This window comes from Parus major, chromosome 6 (assembly GCF_001522545.3).
Source record: "Parus major isolate Abel chromosome 6, Parus_major1.1, whole genome shotgun sequence".
Classification (NCBI taxonomy): domain Eukaryota; kingdom Metazoa; phylum Chordata; class Aves; order Passeriformes; family Paridae; genus Parus; species Parus major.
This window is the reverse complement of record NC_031775.1, coordinates 10,772,859-10,790,561: the sequence shown is the minus strand read 5'-3', so window position 1 is coordinate 10,790,561 and position 17,703 is coordinate 10,772,859. Positions and strand designations below refer to the sequence as shown.

The following is a 17,703-nucleotide window of genomic DNA, read 5'->3' as shown; positions in this document are numbered from 1 at the left end:
ATCATAATGTAGCAAATTGTGCAAGACTTAAATAATTAAATTTCTGTACAAATGTGACACAAGCACTGCTGAATAGTACCACTTTATGCTGGGTGCAAGAGCTTTTTCTGCAGCAATTCATGAGTGCGTGAGCTGTGATATTATGTAAAATGGGAACCAAAGCTCTCTCTGTCAGAGTAATGACCCCCACTTCACAGACTACCTACTATCCTAGATGCAGTAACATGACTTAGGAATGATCAATGTTTTTTGTGAAAGATAACCTGTTTCATTTGTGTTTTTTTGTTAATCTGGAGTTTATATTAAAATGAATTAGAACATGTTAACAGTTTCTTGTTAACATGGGGAATGTATTGTCATGGGTATCTTGGTTGTGGGGACAGATGATAGTCACAGGTGAGCTACAAAGGCAGACTTATCTTTTACTGCTGTAAAGGACAGAATCTAGATGCAAGAATTGGAACAGATGAGGGTGTTTTTTTGGTTTTGTTTCCTTGAGAAGGACTTTTTGTTTCTAAAACATTAGTTCAGGAATTGGCATTCATTTTTAAGGGAGTGTTCCAGCAGAATTTCTACTGGTGCATGGATGATAGGTAAGAAGCAGTACACATGTGCTAGCACTGCATTCCCTGTTCCTATTTCCTCCATTCAAAAAGATCATCAGTCTTGGAGGATGGAGAGATCTGTTTCTTCTTTTAAAGGATTGATATCAACATCAAGGCTTCACAATAAATATATATTATTGTAATATGTAAAGCTTTTCAGTAGGAGTGTGATTGTGCAGCAAAATAACTTGCTGGCTGCTGAAAAGCTATCATGCATCCCTTCACTTGTAACTGACATAAACCACATTGGAACTGTTGACTTAGAATTAAAAAATGCTGAGTTCTTTATCTTAATTGTCTTAATCACCAGGGAGTATAAGTAATGCATATAATTTACATCAGATGTTTTGCAATGTGTTCCTATTACTTGTTAAGCTTCTCTTGTAAAGAAGCAAAGAACTGCAGTCTCTAGGCAAAGAATAGGGTTACACTATTTGTTTACACTGAGAATAAAAATTTGTTTAATTTGCATGCACAAGCTCATTTAACAAATCAAGCAGTAATACTATTCTATGTTAACATTATTTTGGTAGCCAAGCTGTACCTGCATTGATGGTACCTGTATTAGCAAATTACTGTTAATGTAAAATATTTGCTTTCTACTTTATATCTAGAACTGCAGATAAACTAAACTGTAATGGTTAAACTGAAAAACCAACTCGGGGAAAAGCAGAGGTCAATCCTAAAACCTAAAAACTAAAATGATAGTTCAGCATAAGTTGCTTTTTTTTCTCCTCATGTTTTGTAAGGAATGCATTTAATAGCGATGAAGTTGATTGATTGCCCAAAGTAGTATGGTTAGAAATATGACCAGTGTCTTCCCCACAAAGAATTTGGCTGGAGTTAAGATAACTTTATTGTAATCATGCCTCAAAAATAAATACACTTTTTTATTAGGATATGTTATTGGTTTTGTGTTGCAATATAATACAGAGATTAGAAACTTCACCATAGCAATGAACTTCTATTTGAAACTTCTGAACATGCTTGATTATTGTGATAGAACAAGTGTTCATTGCACTTTTAGGGGCTTTGGTAGTTTGTGTTGTTTTGGTTGCTTGGAAGTAAATGAATACCTGTTCTTCCTAATCTTGTTTCCTAACATGTGTGCTTTGCAGGGGATGAAATGTGTCTGATTTTCAAACATCACTATGCTTTTCTAGTACACAGCTTACACTCCTAAAGTATTTTAAGTGCATTTGGAAGTTTATACAAAATAGGCATTATACTATTGAAATTCACTTTTACCTTTAAGAGGTTCAACTCTAAAAACTGTAAAAGAAAACTTTGAATCTTTAGAAACACTATCTTCATTAATTATGGTGACTTCTGGTGTAATACACATTTATGTTAATCCTTTTCTTGACAAATGAAAGAGCCAGCCTTGAGATAATTATTAGTATTAAACAGATAACCGTGAAATTAAACTTTAGGAAATTAAGTATTTCTGAGCCTGTATCTCTGAGCTGCTGAATAGGTGATTTGTTTAATCCCTTTCTTGGCAGAGTTGAAAAGAGTAAATGTGAGAAGCAAGCAGGGAAATCTAATTTACTGAAGTCAGTTGACTTTGATGACATAACTAAGTGCATTGCATAGTAATGAGCAGAACATTTCCACTTTCTGCCTTGAAGTCCTTCTGCATTTTCTTGCTCAGTTAGGAGTCCCTGCCATCTGATACCCTGAGCAGATGTGTCCCAAAAAGAGCAGGTTATGATAATGTAGTCGGTCCGATTTGACCTACTCTAGGGAGCTATTAGCTGAAAACTTTACTTTCTGGGCAAAAGTGTGTTTTTCTATAATGGGTGTCTTATTTCTACTAGCTACATTTAGATATAACCAGGAAGTTCTAATATTTGTGCTAGCAAAGAACATGGGGGAAAAATGGGTCAACTGTAACTTTCCAAAAATACTTTTATTAAAGTGTGATAAAAGAGGGTGCCCAAGTGGTCAGTAGAAAATGGACTATGTTTCAAGCATGCAAAAATGGTCATAGGAAGTAGCTTTGCTGTAATAAAACTGTTTTATGTTTGTTGGGACCTCATGTTATTGAATGAGCACATGGCATTCACATGCACAGAGCATTATGTATTACACTACACTTAAATGAAATGGGAGACAGTGGAGGAAAGTGGAGTGTAGTCAGTAACTACAGCCATGAGTAGCATAGCAAACATGAAAGGGAAGTCTGAGTTTTTTATTTTCCAAAGGTGTCACAAAGTAATTACAAGAGAAGAAAATCAAAACATTTTCAGTCTTCCATTTTTTGATATTTTAAAATTGTTATGCTAAATGGTTTGATGGAACCTAATTTCAGAGCTTGTCTTCTTATTTTAAGTACCTGTTGTGTTACTACAGTTACATACTGTAATATCTTAGAAAATCTTTCTGCTTTTATGTCTGGAATTGCAAGCTGCATTTGAATGTTGTACATTACCATTAGATTTTGTGGTTATTTAAAATGCTCTTTCTATGAGTGTTAACACTCTGAAGACCTGGACTACAGCTTCAAGAAGAGCACAGGGTCTTTCTTAAAACTGTTACTTGTCCAAATGTGTAGCTGTCATTTAATATTTATTAATAGCAATTGCTACTTGAATAACAATGCCTATACAAGGCTGATAAAAGTTAACAGTTACTTTGATTGTGAAGTCCTAAAATAATAATTGTTTTGTTCCCAACCCTTGTCATGAAGAATGTAAGGTATTTTGCTGGGTTGGGAGCTTTCCTTAATGACATGTACTGTGTGCTCTGTAAGGGGTACTTGAAACATTCCCTACGTGGGAAGGTTCTGTGACCTCTGAAAAACTGGGTTGTATGGTTGATGGTTACTTTTTGTTAGAAAAAAATACAATGAATACTCTTGCCTTTTAAGCCATAAAGGTGTAGAATGATCAGTTTGCTTGCAGTGCTTCAAATGGTGAAGTACTGCAAATGTTGGAATAAATCCAACATTTTCTCAAGGCTGTTGTCATACAGACAGAAGTTAATCAGCAAGTGTTGTCTGCTGGCTTTCCACAGAGTGGAGAATGCCTGCACCAAACTTGTTCGGGCAGCCCAGATGCTGCAAGCGGATCCTTATTCAGTACCAGCTCGTGACTATCTCATTGATGGATCAAGAGGAATCCTTTCTGGAACATCAGACTTGCTCCTGACATTTGATGAAGCAGAGGTAGGAATCCCAGCATGACTGACATAAGTGCCTGCATAACAGTGTTATTAATTAAAATGTTCCCCTAACTAAATTAACTAAACAAAACTATTCAATAGATTAATGAGGTTTTGACTGTTTTAGTTTGGTTGGAAGCATATTTTGCATTCCCTTCTGTCAGAAGGAACTTAAGGCTTGTTGCTCTGTTTTTTTAGGAGCATTTTTGCATGACATAATGTTTAGGTGTTGCCTGTGATTATTGCTCAAAAAGGCCAGATCTCATCAAGTATCTGATATCTTCCTGATGCTTTTCTGTATTCCCTTCACCTTAGCCGTTACTGATTCTTATATTTTCTGTATCCCTTATTTGAAAAGCCCTAGGCTGCTTTCTAAGATGTTTGTCTGCCTCATTAGCTCTGGCAATTTAATTGGCCTTGGGGCATGGGAGGTAATACAAATTTGGACTGTCTGGCTAGTCAGGCAGAAGATGTAGTCTGATAAATCTAATAGTTGCTATGTTTTGGGCACTGCACAAGCCAAAAACTGACTCAGAAGTGCTGTTTGTCCATCCTCATACGTACAAAAAAAGCCATAGTTGCAAGGAAATGTAAATGTCTCATGTTTGATTTTTTTTTTGTTACAAATCATAGTTTTGATGCTCTTTCTGGGGATGTGGAGTCTTGCTCATTTCTGAATAAGAAAGATCATGTGACAAGAAATAAAATTCATGCCATTAGAAATGCTGATGTCAATCCTAATTCTGTAACAATTTGTTAATCTGTGGAATTGTATTGCTCTTCTTGGTGTTCCGAGTAGTCTAACATGGTATCCTTGGCTCATTTTAACCAGCTCATGGCACTGTTAGCATGTTCCTCTGAAATGGTTTTTAATAGAAGTGGTATGGGACTTCCAAGGAAGTTAATAGTTTTCAATCTCTTTCTGGTGTTTAGGAAATTAATTGACTTTTGTGAAGTTAATGCCTTGTGGGACTCACCTGACAACTCCTTGTGAATGAAAAGAAAGCCATTAGTTGGGAATGATTGGCTTTTCACGAGTACTTAAGTTGGCATGTGTCTGTCCTATGTTTCAATATAAAGTAACATTGGGACAAACTGAAATGAGCTTCAGAGGAAGCTTTGGTCTTTTCTGGGTGTGGAACACTGCATGTGGTTGATACAAATTAATTGTTAATTAACTGTTCTTTCCTAAGAATTGTACCTAGTGATGTCAGAAGTAATGTGGTTCAGAGGTTAGAAGATTTACTGACTGGTCACAAATGTGAACTGAAAAAAGTTAAGATGAGGCAGAGGTCCAGAGGTAAATGAAATACATCCTTCACAGATTTTTTCTGGAAAGTTTAAGATGTTGGATCTATCTTCCCTGCTGGAATGCTGGGTAATGTTTTATCCATATGTAAAGCTGTATGATAAATGATACTTCCTCTGAAAGCTTGAAGTCTGCTTTCTGTGTAGTTTTGATTTGTGATTCAAATGAAATATTTTATTGATGAAATTACAATGAAAAACTTCATGACAGCCTACACAGATGAAGTTCTTTCTAACCTATTTTCTCAATGCTATCCTTCATTTATCATACAAAGGGAAAACATTGGAAGTAGGATTTTGCATTTCTAAGTAGTGGAAGGTTGATTAAATATTGGTTTGCCACTACAGCACTTGACTAATTGCATTTTGGGTAATTGACTCAGAATCTCAGATCTTTATGATTGCCTGTTTGTCATGTTAGCAAATGCTATAAGTAAACTGTTCTAGTAACAGATTTGCATTTCTAATTCAAGGGTAACTTAGCTTTACCTAAGAAATAATGGAATGTTCTCTTTTAGGTCCGTAAAATCATCCGTGTCTGCAAAGGAATATTGGAATATCTGACTGTGGCAGAAGTGGTAGAGACAATGGAGGATCTGGTGACTTACACGAAGAATTTAGGGCCAGGTCTGATTTGCTCCAGTCTTTTATAAATATATTAAGTATAGTCATTTCCACTACATTGTTTTCCCTCCAACACCTTCCTCACCCAAGTTTTGAACACTGGGATAATGGTAAAGCAGTTGCTTTGGAAGTTTCCATTGGAAAGAATGACTCTGTTTCCCAGTCTCTTTTAAGAATGCAGAAGATGTTGGTAAATGATATGTGCACACGGATGACGTGTATTGTAGTTTTCCTATACTGTGAAGGAAGTAAGCATGCATTAGTAAGGATAATACAAAAAAACAAAAAAAAGAAAAACTGTGTAACTAAGAACTCACAGATATAAAATCCATTAAGCTGATAAAATGTCTGCACTGGCTGAGATAGTTAGGCCCAGTAGGAATTTCTTGGAATAGTATAAGCTACATGTCATATATTAACATCTTAATGAGGTTGCAGAAATAGCTGTCTTGAAGTATAATACAAAAGCCCAGCTGTTATGGCAATTCTATGTGTGCTCTTTGGTGCTCTGTCACTACTTGTTACTTCACTGTGTTAACTCACACTTTCAGTGGTGGAAGTGATGGGTAATTGAGGAGCTGCTGTCTCTATCTCTTTACTGGTCTACAGGAAACCTACCATTAATCTATGTCATCTGCTATTTCAAATGCTTCAGCTTGAAGTAGCTAAGGTATTTAACAAAAGCATTCTGTAAAATTTAGATGTGGTGGTGGTAGTGTAGGAAGAGGTTGGAACTAAAACTACACTGAAATAAAGAATGCTTATATAAAACCAGCAGGAATCTAGTTAGTACTTTATATTTATAAATTCATGTGTAATGTGGCTAGGTGATAAATGAAATGACTAAGAGCTGTCATGGCACAGAGCATGTTTGTAGATTATCCTGTTTTTATTTAACATGTGTATACCTGACCTTGTTTCTAGATGTGGAAAAGCTTTGAAGTTCCATATGGAGGTATAGTGTTCACTAAACTGTAATTTCCCATCAGAAATTTCCTTAAATTAGTTTTTGCCTCATTTGGAAGAGGAAAAGAAAACAAAAGGACAATCTTCTCTTTCCCTTTTTCTTCAACTTGGTATATACACTTTTAGTTTCTCTGTGGTTCTTTTACATATCTCTAAAATGGAAGTTATCCCTAACTTCAGTTTGCTCTCTTGGGCTCAGTTACAAGCATTTGGGTCTTTTCACTGGACCTCACACACGTAATTTGCTGTTACATGTGTATGACAGAGGTCTTGTGTGTCTTAGTTTCTTAGAGTGAGATGTAGGTTTGTTACCTTTATTGCAAATCATCTTCTCTGAACTCATGATATTCTGAATAAATAGTGAGCTTTATGCTTCTGGAATGCTGTAGGAGCTCTGTCTTTGCCTGAGCTGGCTGCTGCTCAACATCTGCAGCCCATGCTCACAAAACTTAACGCCTGTAGTCCTTGTTCCATGTAGTTATACAAATGGGCATCTAAACTTAGCATTCACGTGAATACTATGTAAATAATAGGAGTGTGAGCAGGTACACTTAAAGTCAAGGGAGTGCTTATAGGTTTTATGCTGGAAGTGGAGAGTGGAACATAATTACCTAGTTAGGCTTTTGTCATTTAAAAGGAAATGTGGTTCTGCACAGCTCGCCTCTCTGTGCTGTCAGTGTGAGGATCCTGCTACTTTTCAGTGATGCCATGAAAGCAGTGGTAAGATGCCTAAGATGCTAACCAGCAGAAAGGTAATTCAGCCAAAGAATATACAGCTTACTTCCAGCTTTATACCCTGGAAGAGAAAGAGTATGACCACAATGGCACCAATTTAAATAATCTTAAGTTTATATGAAGCTGTGTCTGAAGTTTCCATGTACACTGTGTGGTAAACCTCACAAGTCTTAGCTACTGAAAATAGATCTGTTCTAGAATAAATTTTATACTTTCTAGGGTACTGAAAGATTCCTAGCAAATATGAAATGTAAATAAATACAGTTCTTGACCTCTGGTAGAACCTCCAAGCAAACAAATAAAATACTGACATTTCCTTTTTCTGTCATTCACTTAAGGCACGGATCAAATCTTAACAGAAAAGATTACACCCTCCCCCTCCCCCTTAAATCAGCTTCCAGTGTTCATTAAGTGAATTCATGTCCTAAAACAGTAATTTCAAGTATTTTCCTACTTCATTGATAGGATTTTAAATCAAGAATTTTGATCGTTCTTTCCACTTTACATAGTGGGTAGGTTTTGAATGGGTGATGTCTCTGAAGTATCTGGAATGTGTTTAAAGTAACAGCTGCTAATACAAAAGTTATCATTATGACTTACTCTTATTTAGAAATCTCAAGTGTTTAAATGTTCAATTATTCTAATCTTTAGGAATGACAAAGATGGCAAAAATGATTGACGAGAGACAACAGGAATTAACTCATCAGGAACATAGGGTTATGCTGGTAAACTCCATGAATACAGTGAAGGAACTATTGCCAGTACTTATTTCAGGTATTTTTTGCTTTGTTTTTTAATACCATTCTGAATTACTGTTTTGAACTGGAGTTATGATGTCTTATGTTTAGTAAAAATAACCTTGGCATCTGTAATCAATTGCAAGTAACTGTGCTTCTTGTATTAAAACTACAATCTCTTTGGGATAAAATGGTCCATGCAAAAAAAAATGTTCCATATAAATACAGTAGAAGGTCAACTTGACCACTGATTGGTCTTGTATATACCTTTTGCTAATCTCTGGTATTTTCACAGCTATGAAGATTTTTGTAACGACAAAGAATTCTAAAAGCCAGGGAATAGAAGAGGCCTTGAAAAATCGCAATTTCACAGTAGAGAAAATGAGTGCTGAGATAAATGAGATAATTCGTGTACTGCAACTCACTTCCTGGGATGAAGATGCCTGGGCCAGCAAGGTATTTTCATATCTACATTTGTATGTAGAAGTCTAGTTTTTGTCTACTGTGTTTTTGAACTTGAACTTTTGAACTTGTGCTTTTGAGACCACTGAAATGTGTATTTGTGTATCAGTTTTGTAACAGTATGTAATCACGTAATATAATCTCTTCAAGGTCAAATATCTTCAGAGATAAATACATTCATAAATCTTTCAAAATGAGCTTTCTCTCAATAAGCAAAGTTAAATGAGTGTGGCATTTTGAAGGTGGTTCAGTGGTTTACTGCAACTCAGTGGTCAAACAGAAGTCAGATTTTTTTCATGCTTTAGTTTCAGCATCATTAGGAAATCCTGGAACACAGTGTATTCTACTCAGAGAAGACTATTTTCCCTATGTATAAATACCCTACATAATGATTTTTGACATAGGAGACTTTTGTATAAAAGTTACTGTTCTGTACATCCAACTGGTCTTGTAGCTAGGCATTCTATAAGTGAGATTGAGATTTTCCTTCTAAATCCTCCTAGAAAAGATAGGCTACTGTCATATTCCATGTGTAAAAGACTTGGAATTGAAGAATTTTAGTCAATTTTCAGGGATTCCTGTTTGAACACCTGCCCCTTTTCTCCCTGCCTCATTTTTATCCTGGACATGACAGTAAGTTTCAGGTTGTTGTCTTGTCTCAAAGAAATCTGTTAGATTGAAGAGGCTTTCTGGGTAAGTGATGCCTGTGAAGTATTATGGACAGGATTGGTTTCTTACAAATCAGTGTTCACCTGCAACCACTTACCTGGAGCTAAGTGCTGCTCTGAAGTGATGCTGAAGCTACTGAATGTCTGGAAGACTGTAAAGCAGGTCTGACAGAAGTGTTGTGGGTTTACAAGTAAATGCAGCTACATAACTGAAATTCCTGCCAACTTCTTTTTGAGTACTTGGAAGTAAATTGCTGAAGGTGTTTTTTAAGGGTTAAAGCAACAAATAAGCATAAATGTCATAAAAAACTTACTGAGACCTGAAGCCAGACTGGTTAGTAAACAAAGTCTAGCAGGAAATCTAACATTGATGTAACCGAGACATAAAATCACTTTGGCCTATGTTGTTTGGCACTAAGTTTGCCTCTTGAGTTGTTTTGTCACTATCACTTCCTTATTATGACTACTGTATGCATCTCTGTTTTTGTTGTCCTGTTTCTTACCCTTTTCTCACCTTTAGAAGGTAAGCTTTCGTCCACACCCTCCACCTCTACCTTGTACTAAACCCAAGAAAAGCATGTCTGTGGGATGTTGTGCTGTGTGCACACTGTGTGCTGTGCAACTTCTCTATGTGCCAGCTGTGACACTGGCATTTATACTTCTGGGTATACACACAGTTTTAAAAGATCATAATAGCTCTGTCTAGCTGTGTGTAGCTTTGGCTGTCACTGAGAACGGTAATTGCAAGCTGATCTGCATTAAGACTCTGTCTGAATCTGATTAGAGTTAGGGCAAGATTTTACAGCACATTCTTGCTGAATGCTTTTATGTTAATTTATGAGTCTCTGTAGTGACAAATAAAGGGTCCAGTCATGCAGGAATGAGCTTTCTGCATGGCCAGAAAGCTTTATTAAGTCAGGAATTTTGTCTTTTCCATAGTGTTTTACCCACAGCCTTCCTTCCTTCAGTTCAGATGGTTCATGTTCTTTAGGCCTAGGCTTAAAACTGCAGTCTTGTGTGGGTACTTTTTCAATTCAGTTTTATTTTTGGATTTAGGCTTTCCTGTATTTTATGAAATATGAATACAGTTTTATTTTACACAAAATATTTTGAAATTCTTGTGGTAAAGAAAAGTATCTATTGTGAAGAGCTGGCAATTTAGGCTTAGGGAATTCTTATTCATATTGCTGGTGAGGCAGATTAATAAAGGATTTAATTAAGAAAACAGTTCATATATTGGCAGTGTTTCCTAGTGGAATATATTGGTTGTTATGCTTAATGCATAAATACGTTGTGTGGATTAGTATAATCAAAGTATCATTCTGCTCTGAACTGAGAACTTTTTAATTGCATTTTGTTTTTGAATTAAGATACGCTGATGATTTGGAACTGTAGTAATGGGCATTAATCAAACAGTGATGACAAAGCATTTCAATTGAAAAGTGCAGTGGGATGAAGAAGCAGAAACTAGTTTGCTAATAGCCACCTATTATGGACCTTATCCTGTATTTGCACACATATCTGACAATTGACTTACTGTTTTGCTGGGAGGGAGATGAAGGAGCTATTGAGTTGTAGTTGAGGTCACTGTTACATGCATTTTGTGCCTGGTGGTCAAGGGAAAGATTTTCCCCATGCTTTCCTGGAATAAAGTAAGGTGTTTGGGGATGCCCAGCCATGAATTTTTATCTGTGTAGTACATGCTATTGGTGGTGTTAGACTTCATGTTTATTATTCTGAGTTATTTATACCTTGATTTATCACAATCTGTCTAGAGGTAGTGGAGAATGAACAAAGTATGGAGCCAAAGTTGTAGGTTTTGTAGGAATTGTAGCTGTAGGTAAACTATTTTGTTGGGTTTTTTGGACTCTGCACATTACTGGATTGCAATAATCTCTGCTTACAATGGATTTTTAAAATACTATGATGCTTTAGAATTGAAATACTATTCTTGGACAAAATCTTGGGGAAAAGAATTGTGTTTATTTTCTCATTCATAGCTTTGGACTTTTTTCCTTGAATTTTTTGTTTGACAGAAGATTTAAATTTTCTCTTGTTTTTTATTATCGTTTATTTTAAAATTAATTTACAGTAATACTCAATTCAAATATCTTTCATTTCCATGGAGCTGGAGGGAGTTAACAGTTCTAAGAAGCTGAGAAATATCTAATATATTGCAAGATTGAACCCTGAGTGGTGACTAAGCTATCTATCTTGCCAGAACATTGGCTTTGCCTATTTCCTCCAACATTGCCTTCTTTGGTCATGAAATGCAGATATCCTTAGACCAGACCACTTTATTGAGTTAGAGGCTGTGTTTTACATCCAGCAAGGAATTGTGTAGGATTTATTTTGTTCTTTTGCATAGCAGAGTCAGTATTGTCTGCTCCCTGAATAAGCTCAAAATTGTTGGTAGTGGCAGAGCTAATGCACAGAAGTGTCTTAAGTAATATTTGCTTTAGGAATTGGTTTGGAAAAAATCCAGCTTTTTGAAGATTCCCTTCAGACAGTATTGCCCTAGTTGTTATACTTGATTAACTGAAATTGTTTATCTCTTTTGAAAATGTAATAGTGCTGATTTTGTTAATGAAATTCCTTTTGGCAAGAGGGAAACTGTTGGCAGGGAGAGGAGGGAAAGAACCAATTTTTGCTGATAAAACGGTATAAAATTTTTTTCAGAAGAGCAGTAGGATTTTAAAAGAAAAATTCATGCTTGCAACTGATATTCTGTTTGCAATTCTCAGAGTTAAATTTTGAACATATTTAGGTGTTTAGGGGAGGAATAAGGTATTTAAACAGCTACAGAAAACAGGACTATCAAGACACTTTGAGGCAGTGAGACCTTGAACAAATTGTTGTGTTTTTTTAGATTGTTTCTGCTTTCATCTTCCTTCTTCTTTCTTAATAGCCTGAATTGGTTGCTAAGTCCAGACCTTTCAGTATGGTTACATCTCTGTTGCTTGCCAAGTATCTGGCACCAGACATAGCTCTGGCAGACACAAAAGTGCTGTACCAACAAACCTAGTTAAGGATGCATTCTAGTTTTCTATTGCATTACTCAGCTCACTGCAATGGAAACTCTTTATCAGGCTCTAGCTGAGAGGGATTCCTTGGGCTGTGTAAATGGGAAATTGGTGCTTTAAGGGCAGTTGTCTTGAAACACTTAAACTGCTATGCTAGGATTTCACCAGATTTTTTAAATAGGAAAAGGGGACAGTATTTTGCCAACACGAGTGCAGAGGAACACAGGATAGCAAGACTCACCCTGTAGAGCAACCCAGTTATGTAACTTCAAATGACAGGGCAGATGGATTCTGTTGCTGCTGGGGCAGTGCTGGCAGTTACAAAATAATGAGTGCAAAAGCTGAAACACCCATGATCTTGTCCTCAGATTTTAGATTTAGACTTTAGATTTAGAGGCTTGTACATAATTCTGCTGAAACTGCAACTCTGCAGGCAGCTGAGACAACACAAAAGCCTGTGAAAGTAAAAAGGGAGGGACTAAGACAGTTTTCCCAATACTCCTTTTCTCCGCCCACACCTGTCATCTCATTGACACAATAAGAAACATCTGTTGCCTTTTAAAATAATCAGTTATTCTTTGGTTCAAATTATTTCTGGGTAGACAGGCCTGACCTAGACCACTCATTTCAAGCTAAAGTGGCGTCTGTCTGATATAAGCAACAGAAAACAGTAATGCCTACCTTCATAGGCAGTAAGATTTATATATACATTTGAATATTCAGTGAATATTTACTTGTCTCTTATCATACATTGAATGCACAATTATTGAGCTATAGAGAAGATGACATTTAAAATAAAGTGCCCATCTCCCATCCCTAGCTGCATATTCTACCTTTTGGAAGTTTTTCCAAACAGGTCCCAACTAAGTTTGGAGACCCAGTTTCTTGATTTGAGACCCAGTCATCCAGGTTAAAGTAATTCTGCTTTTGGTGCTGTCTCTCAGGCTGTGTTTGGAGAGCCTTGGAAAATATTCAGCTCCATCACATGACAGTTTAGAAACTTGATTGCTGAATTATAACCCTTTATGGTTAGCTCACAGACCAACATGCTTGAACAAAAATGCCAGAATATTCAATGTTGTATCTTAAAAACTAAGCATGCAGAATGAACAACTCCACAAAAATGTGTAATTTCTTTAGTGTAGGCAGGATAGCACATGCTATAGCAAGATACTGATCACTGATGGTAGTAGGCTCCTCTTCAAAAGCACTGGACATGGACTGATTCAGGTGCTGTGTGAGAGTCAGGCTTCTTTTTGTCATCTCTATACCAATCATGGGATCTTAGATGCATTTCAAACCATTTCCTTGATATGTGTGGTAAAAAGCTATTTTGGCTTTTCCACAACTTCTTACTTAGTTACTTGTTACTGTTTTCACTATCCTTTCATTTATGTAAAATGGAAAACTTGTGGCCTCTAGTGGAGGGGATGGCACATGAACAATGTATAGACTGCAGAAAAATCAGAACTGGCTGGTTGTTGCCTCTGCAGCCAGAGGTGTTGGATAGAAGTGGCATAATAGTGAAAGAAACAGCATCTTTGATGCTTATGCAAAGAGTTCAAAGTTTGAAACAATCACATGTAAATATACAAATATCTTTATCTCCAAAGATGTTCAACTCCATATCTGAAACTTGCAGAAATTAGCCGGTAATCTTATTTTTCTGTAAACAGTAACTCTTTGACTTTAAGCAGCAGAGCAGGTGAGAAATGCAGTTGTGCAGCCTCTTACACTGAAGTAAGTAGTAAAATTCACTGGTCAGTTTCCAGATATGGATACAATTACATTGCAAGTCTTCTACGTGCCCTGATATCAAATGGAACTAACTACAAGATGTGTGCATATTAAAGCTCCAACTTTAGAAATTTAAGCACTAGTAAATAAAGAAATAGAAGAAAACACTAAAACTGCATGCATAATTTTTGCATTTTGAGTGAAATGAAAATGTCTGTTCTAACTGGAACGAAGCAATTATGACCTGCTGGTTTGAAAATGGGTTTTGAGCTGCTTATATGAATGTGTTTTTTTAAGTAGACTGCTTTATAGAAACTTTGTCAGCTTTCATTGTGTTGATTACTTGTGCTTTGATTGTTTTTTTTTTTTTTGCTTTGTTTTGAGAATCATTTTGCTGGTTTCTCTTTTGTAAAGGACACTGAAGCCATGAAGAGAGCTTTAGCCTTAATAGATTCAAAGATGAATCAGGCAAAAGGTTGGCTGAGAGATCCAAATGCACCTCCAGGTAATATTTAAACACAAACAACAGCATAAAGTATTTTGATTTTTGAAGGTCTTTTGATTTTGAAGGTTTTATTATTTCTGTTGTTTAAGACAAAATGTTCTTTAAGTATTAATAACCTTTACATTGTGGATCATTCTGAAGGAGCCTGTATTTATTCCTTTCTTTAGATACTGGGAATCAAACAAATTGTGTCTAATGACATAGAAAGCTTTGCTACTTCTCAGTGGTCTAAAAGATATATATTCTGTGGAACATACATGGTCTTAATCTGCATTCCAGCAGTAAACCCAAAAACCTATGAATTGAACAGTACATAATTGCAGCTAATATTTAAAATCCCTTTTGTATTTTCCAATTTTTATAACTTGAGATTTCCCTAACAGAATCTCCTAAAGTGTTCTTCTTCCACTCTTGACATAAAACTTTTAGTATGAAAATCTGCAATAAATACACTTAATTGCAATCACCTATACTTATAGAAGGGGTTTGTTTATCTTTGTATGTATCTTTAAAGTAAATAAAACTCGATAGAGGCCTGTTCCATTTGGATGTTGAAAGACCTTACCAGATGGACTTCCTTTGAAATCAAAGCCAAATGAATACAGTTGTAAAAGTTGGATGCAAATGGTTGTTTTTTGGTGTATATCTCAATTTTTGATAAATGTACATTCACGATGAACCTAATGCAGTTTGTGTGACATGATGATATCAGTAGTTTTCCCGTACATGTCAAGGAATGTCTTGTTCACTGTACTGACTGACCTGTGTCCCAGGGGATGCTGGTGAGCAGGCCATAAGGCAGATCCTTGATGAAGCTGGCAAAGCAGGAGAGCTGTGTGCAGGCAAAGAGCGCAGAGAGATCCTGGGCACGTGCAAAACCCTGGGGCAAATGACTGATCAGCTGGCTGACCTCCGAGCTAGGTAAAGCTCTTACTTGGGGTGGACACTTCCCAACTGATATTAAAATGTTTTTTTTCTGCAGTTGTCACTTCATAACCTGTAGAAAAGCAGGCCAGAACTGTATTTTGCTTTTTTTTACTTCAATCTCTCACTTTCTGATGAGTAATATGTTTTAGAAAAAGAAATAATTATATAATTTGATGATCAGAATTGCTCAAGTAGATAATTCTGAATTTGCTTGCTGTCTAACACATAACCTTCCTCCAAACTAGGCAGAAAGAAAATTTAAAACTCTCCTGTTAAGTCTGTTCTCCAAAGAGGATATACTCCAATTACTGTAAGAAACATGGATACTCTACATTTTAGGTGTTTTTTAGGATGTTAGATCACATGTGGTGGTTGTTGTTTCTCTGTCATTGGCAGATTCTGCTGAACTTTGTGTAACATGACTGAGGCAGCTAAGACATTTTATTTTCATATTTGTTTTTTGTTATTGACTTGCTGTCCTCACTTAGATGTGGTGAGACTTTAAGTCCTGAAGATTCTGACTCTGCAACAATCTGTAAATGAGAAGAGGCCTTGTCCTGAGTATTTTAATGGAACTGTATTCTTAAATAGCTTTACTTTTTGACACTTAAAAAATGTTGATTCTTCTGAGAATGCTAAATGTCACATTCTGGAATAGGGAAAATATTCTCTTAGTTTTTATCTCTTCTTCCTCAGTTATTTTTTGTTTTGTTGGTTTGTTGACAACAGGTTTTGTTGCCTCTTCACTAGGAAATAGATTTTGTCAGTCCTGAGCTGAATCTGTGGTGCTCTTTTTGTCTTGGGCAGAGGACAGGGTGCTACACCCATGGCTATGCAGAAAGCCCAGCAGGTGTCCCAGGGTCTGGATTTGCTCACTGCCAAAGTGGAGAACGCAGCCCGCAAGCTGGAGGCCATGACCAACTCTAAGCAGGCAATTGCTAAGAAGATTGATGCTGCTCAGGTACCACTAGTCATGAATAAATACTTCAGAATGTGATTACATTGCTACTGTTAGATAGAGCTGTTATACTGAACTACCGTTGTTACCAAACAAAACACAGTTACTTTATAGTAAGAACATAGAGGGGACACTTGCTTTAACAAATAAAAATCTTAAATTCAGTAATTTACAGCATATGGTGAGTTTGGCTTTACTTAATGATCTGTTTTGGTAAATTACTTGACATTACTAAAAATGTCAAGGTTATTAAATTACAATGATGGAACACCCTAAATTTGCATATAAACTAATCTTATTAAAGAAAAGAATAGAAGAGTTTCAAATTGAACAGGTTTATTTGTGGATTAAACGAGAGCCCTTTCTTTGGGCTCTGTTTAGGGAGTGGTGTTTAGGATTTAGAACTTCATATGAATGACAGAAGAGAAATTATGTTAATGAAACTACATTTTCTTTCAATTGATCCTTTAATTTTGTTATTCTTAATATTCCTCAGTGGTCAGTCTCTTGCCCAGTGATGGTTATGATGGTCAGCAAATAGTGGACCTTCTATATATACTCTTTATCTAAATGTGTCTATTATCAATATATAAAGATACATTAATTTTTTCATATGTATCAAATGAAATGGTAATGTGACTTTTTAGGAAGAGCTCTATGAAAGTACCACCCTGGGCTCAAGAGCTTCTGTTTTCATTTTTTTCTGAAAGTCACATCATCAGTCTCTAAAGGCACTGATTCAATTTGGCTTCTAAAATATTGTTGGCAAATATTGAGGGGAGAGAGAATGTAAAATGTTTGGGTAGATTTTATCTAGTTTGACTTTTTTTTACAAACAGGAAAACTATGAGGCAAAGGAATAATGTCATGGTACCTAAAAACCAGAAATTGCTTTTAAGAAGTATTATCTGTTAAATAAAGTTTTGAAAGCTGTTGGTATTTCTTTCTCTATAAAAGCATGTATAGAGTAAACATTACTTTTTGTCTTCACTTGAACACAACTTCTTTCTATTAAGAATTGGCTTGCAGATCCTAATGCGGGCAGTGAGGGAGAAGAGCATATTCGGGGAATTATGGCAGAAGCAAGGAAAGTTGCAGAACTGTGTGAGGAGCCTAAAGAAAGAGATGATATCCTTCGTTCCTTGGGGGAAATATCTGCTTTGACAGCCAAGCTGTCAGATCTGCGACGACAGTAAGTATTTGTTTTATCGCCGTTAATTTATTTGAATGACTTTCATGTGCAGTTCTCAATGCTGAGCTAGATCAGAATATTGATGATTAAA

General features: G+C 36.1%; 1 protein-coding gene across 2 annotated transcripts in view; it reads left to right on the top strand.

Annotated features, from left to right (window-relative positions):
- Positions 1–17,703, top strand: part of VCL (vinculin) — a 58,251-nt gene that overhangs the window by 23,566 nt on the left and 16,982 nt on the right. For both annotated transcript variants that reach the window (XM_015632844.1, XM_015632847.2), the window contains exons 3-10: positions 3,624–3,774; positions 5,597–5,705; positions 8,055–8,177; positions 8,436–8,596; positions 14,445–14,535; positions 15,309–15,456; positions 16,270–16,423; positions 17,437–17,612. In XM_015632844.1, the coding sequence (XP_015488330.1) occupies positions 3,624–3,774; positions 5,597–5,705; positions 8,055–8,177; positions 8,436–8,596; positions 14,445–14,535; positions 15,309–15,456; positions 16,270–16,423; positions 17,437–17,612 (1,113 nt within the window). The remainder of the gene's footprint in view (positions 1–3,623; positions 3,775–5,596; positions 5,706–8,054; positions 8,178–8,435; positions 8,597–14,444; positions 14,536–15,308; positions 15,457–16,269; positions 16,424–17,436; positions 17,613–17,703) is intronic.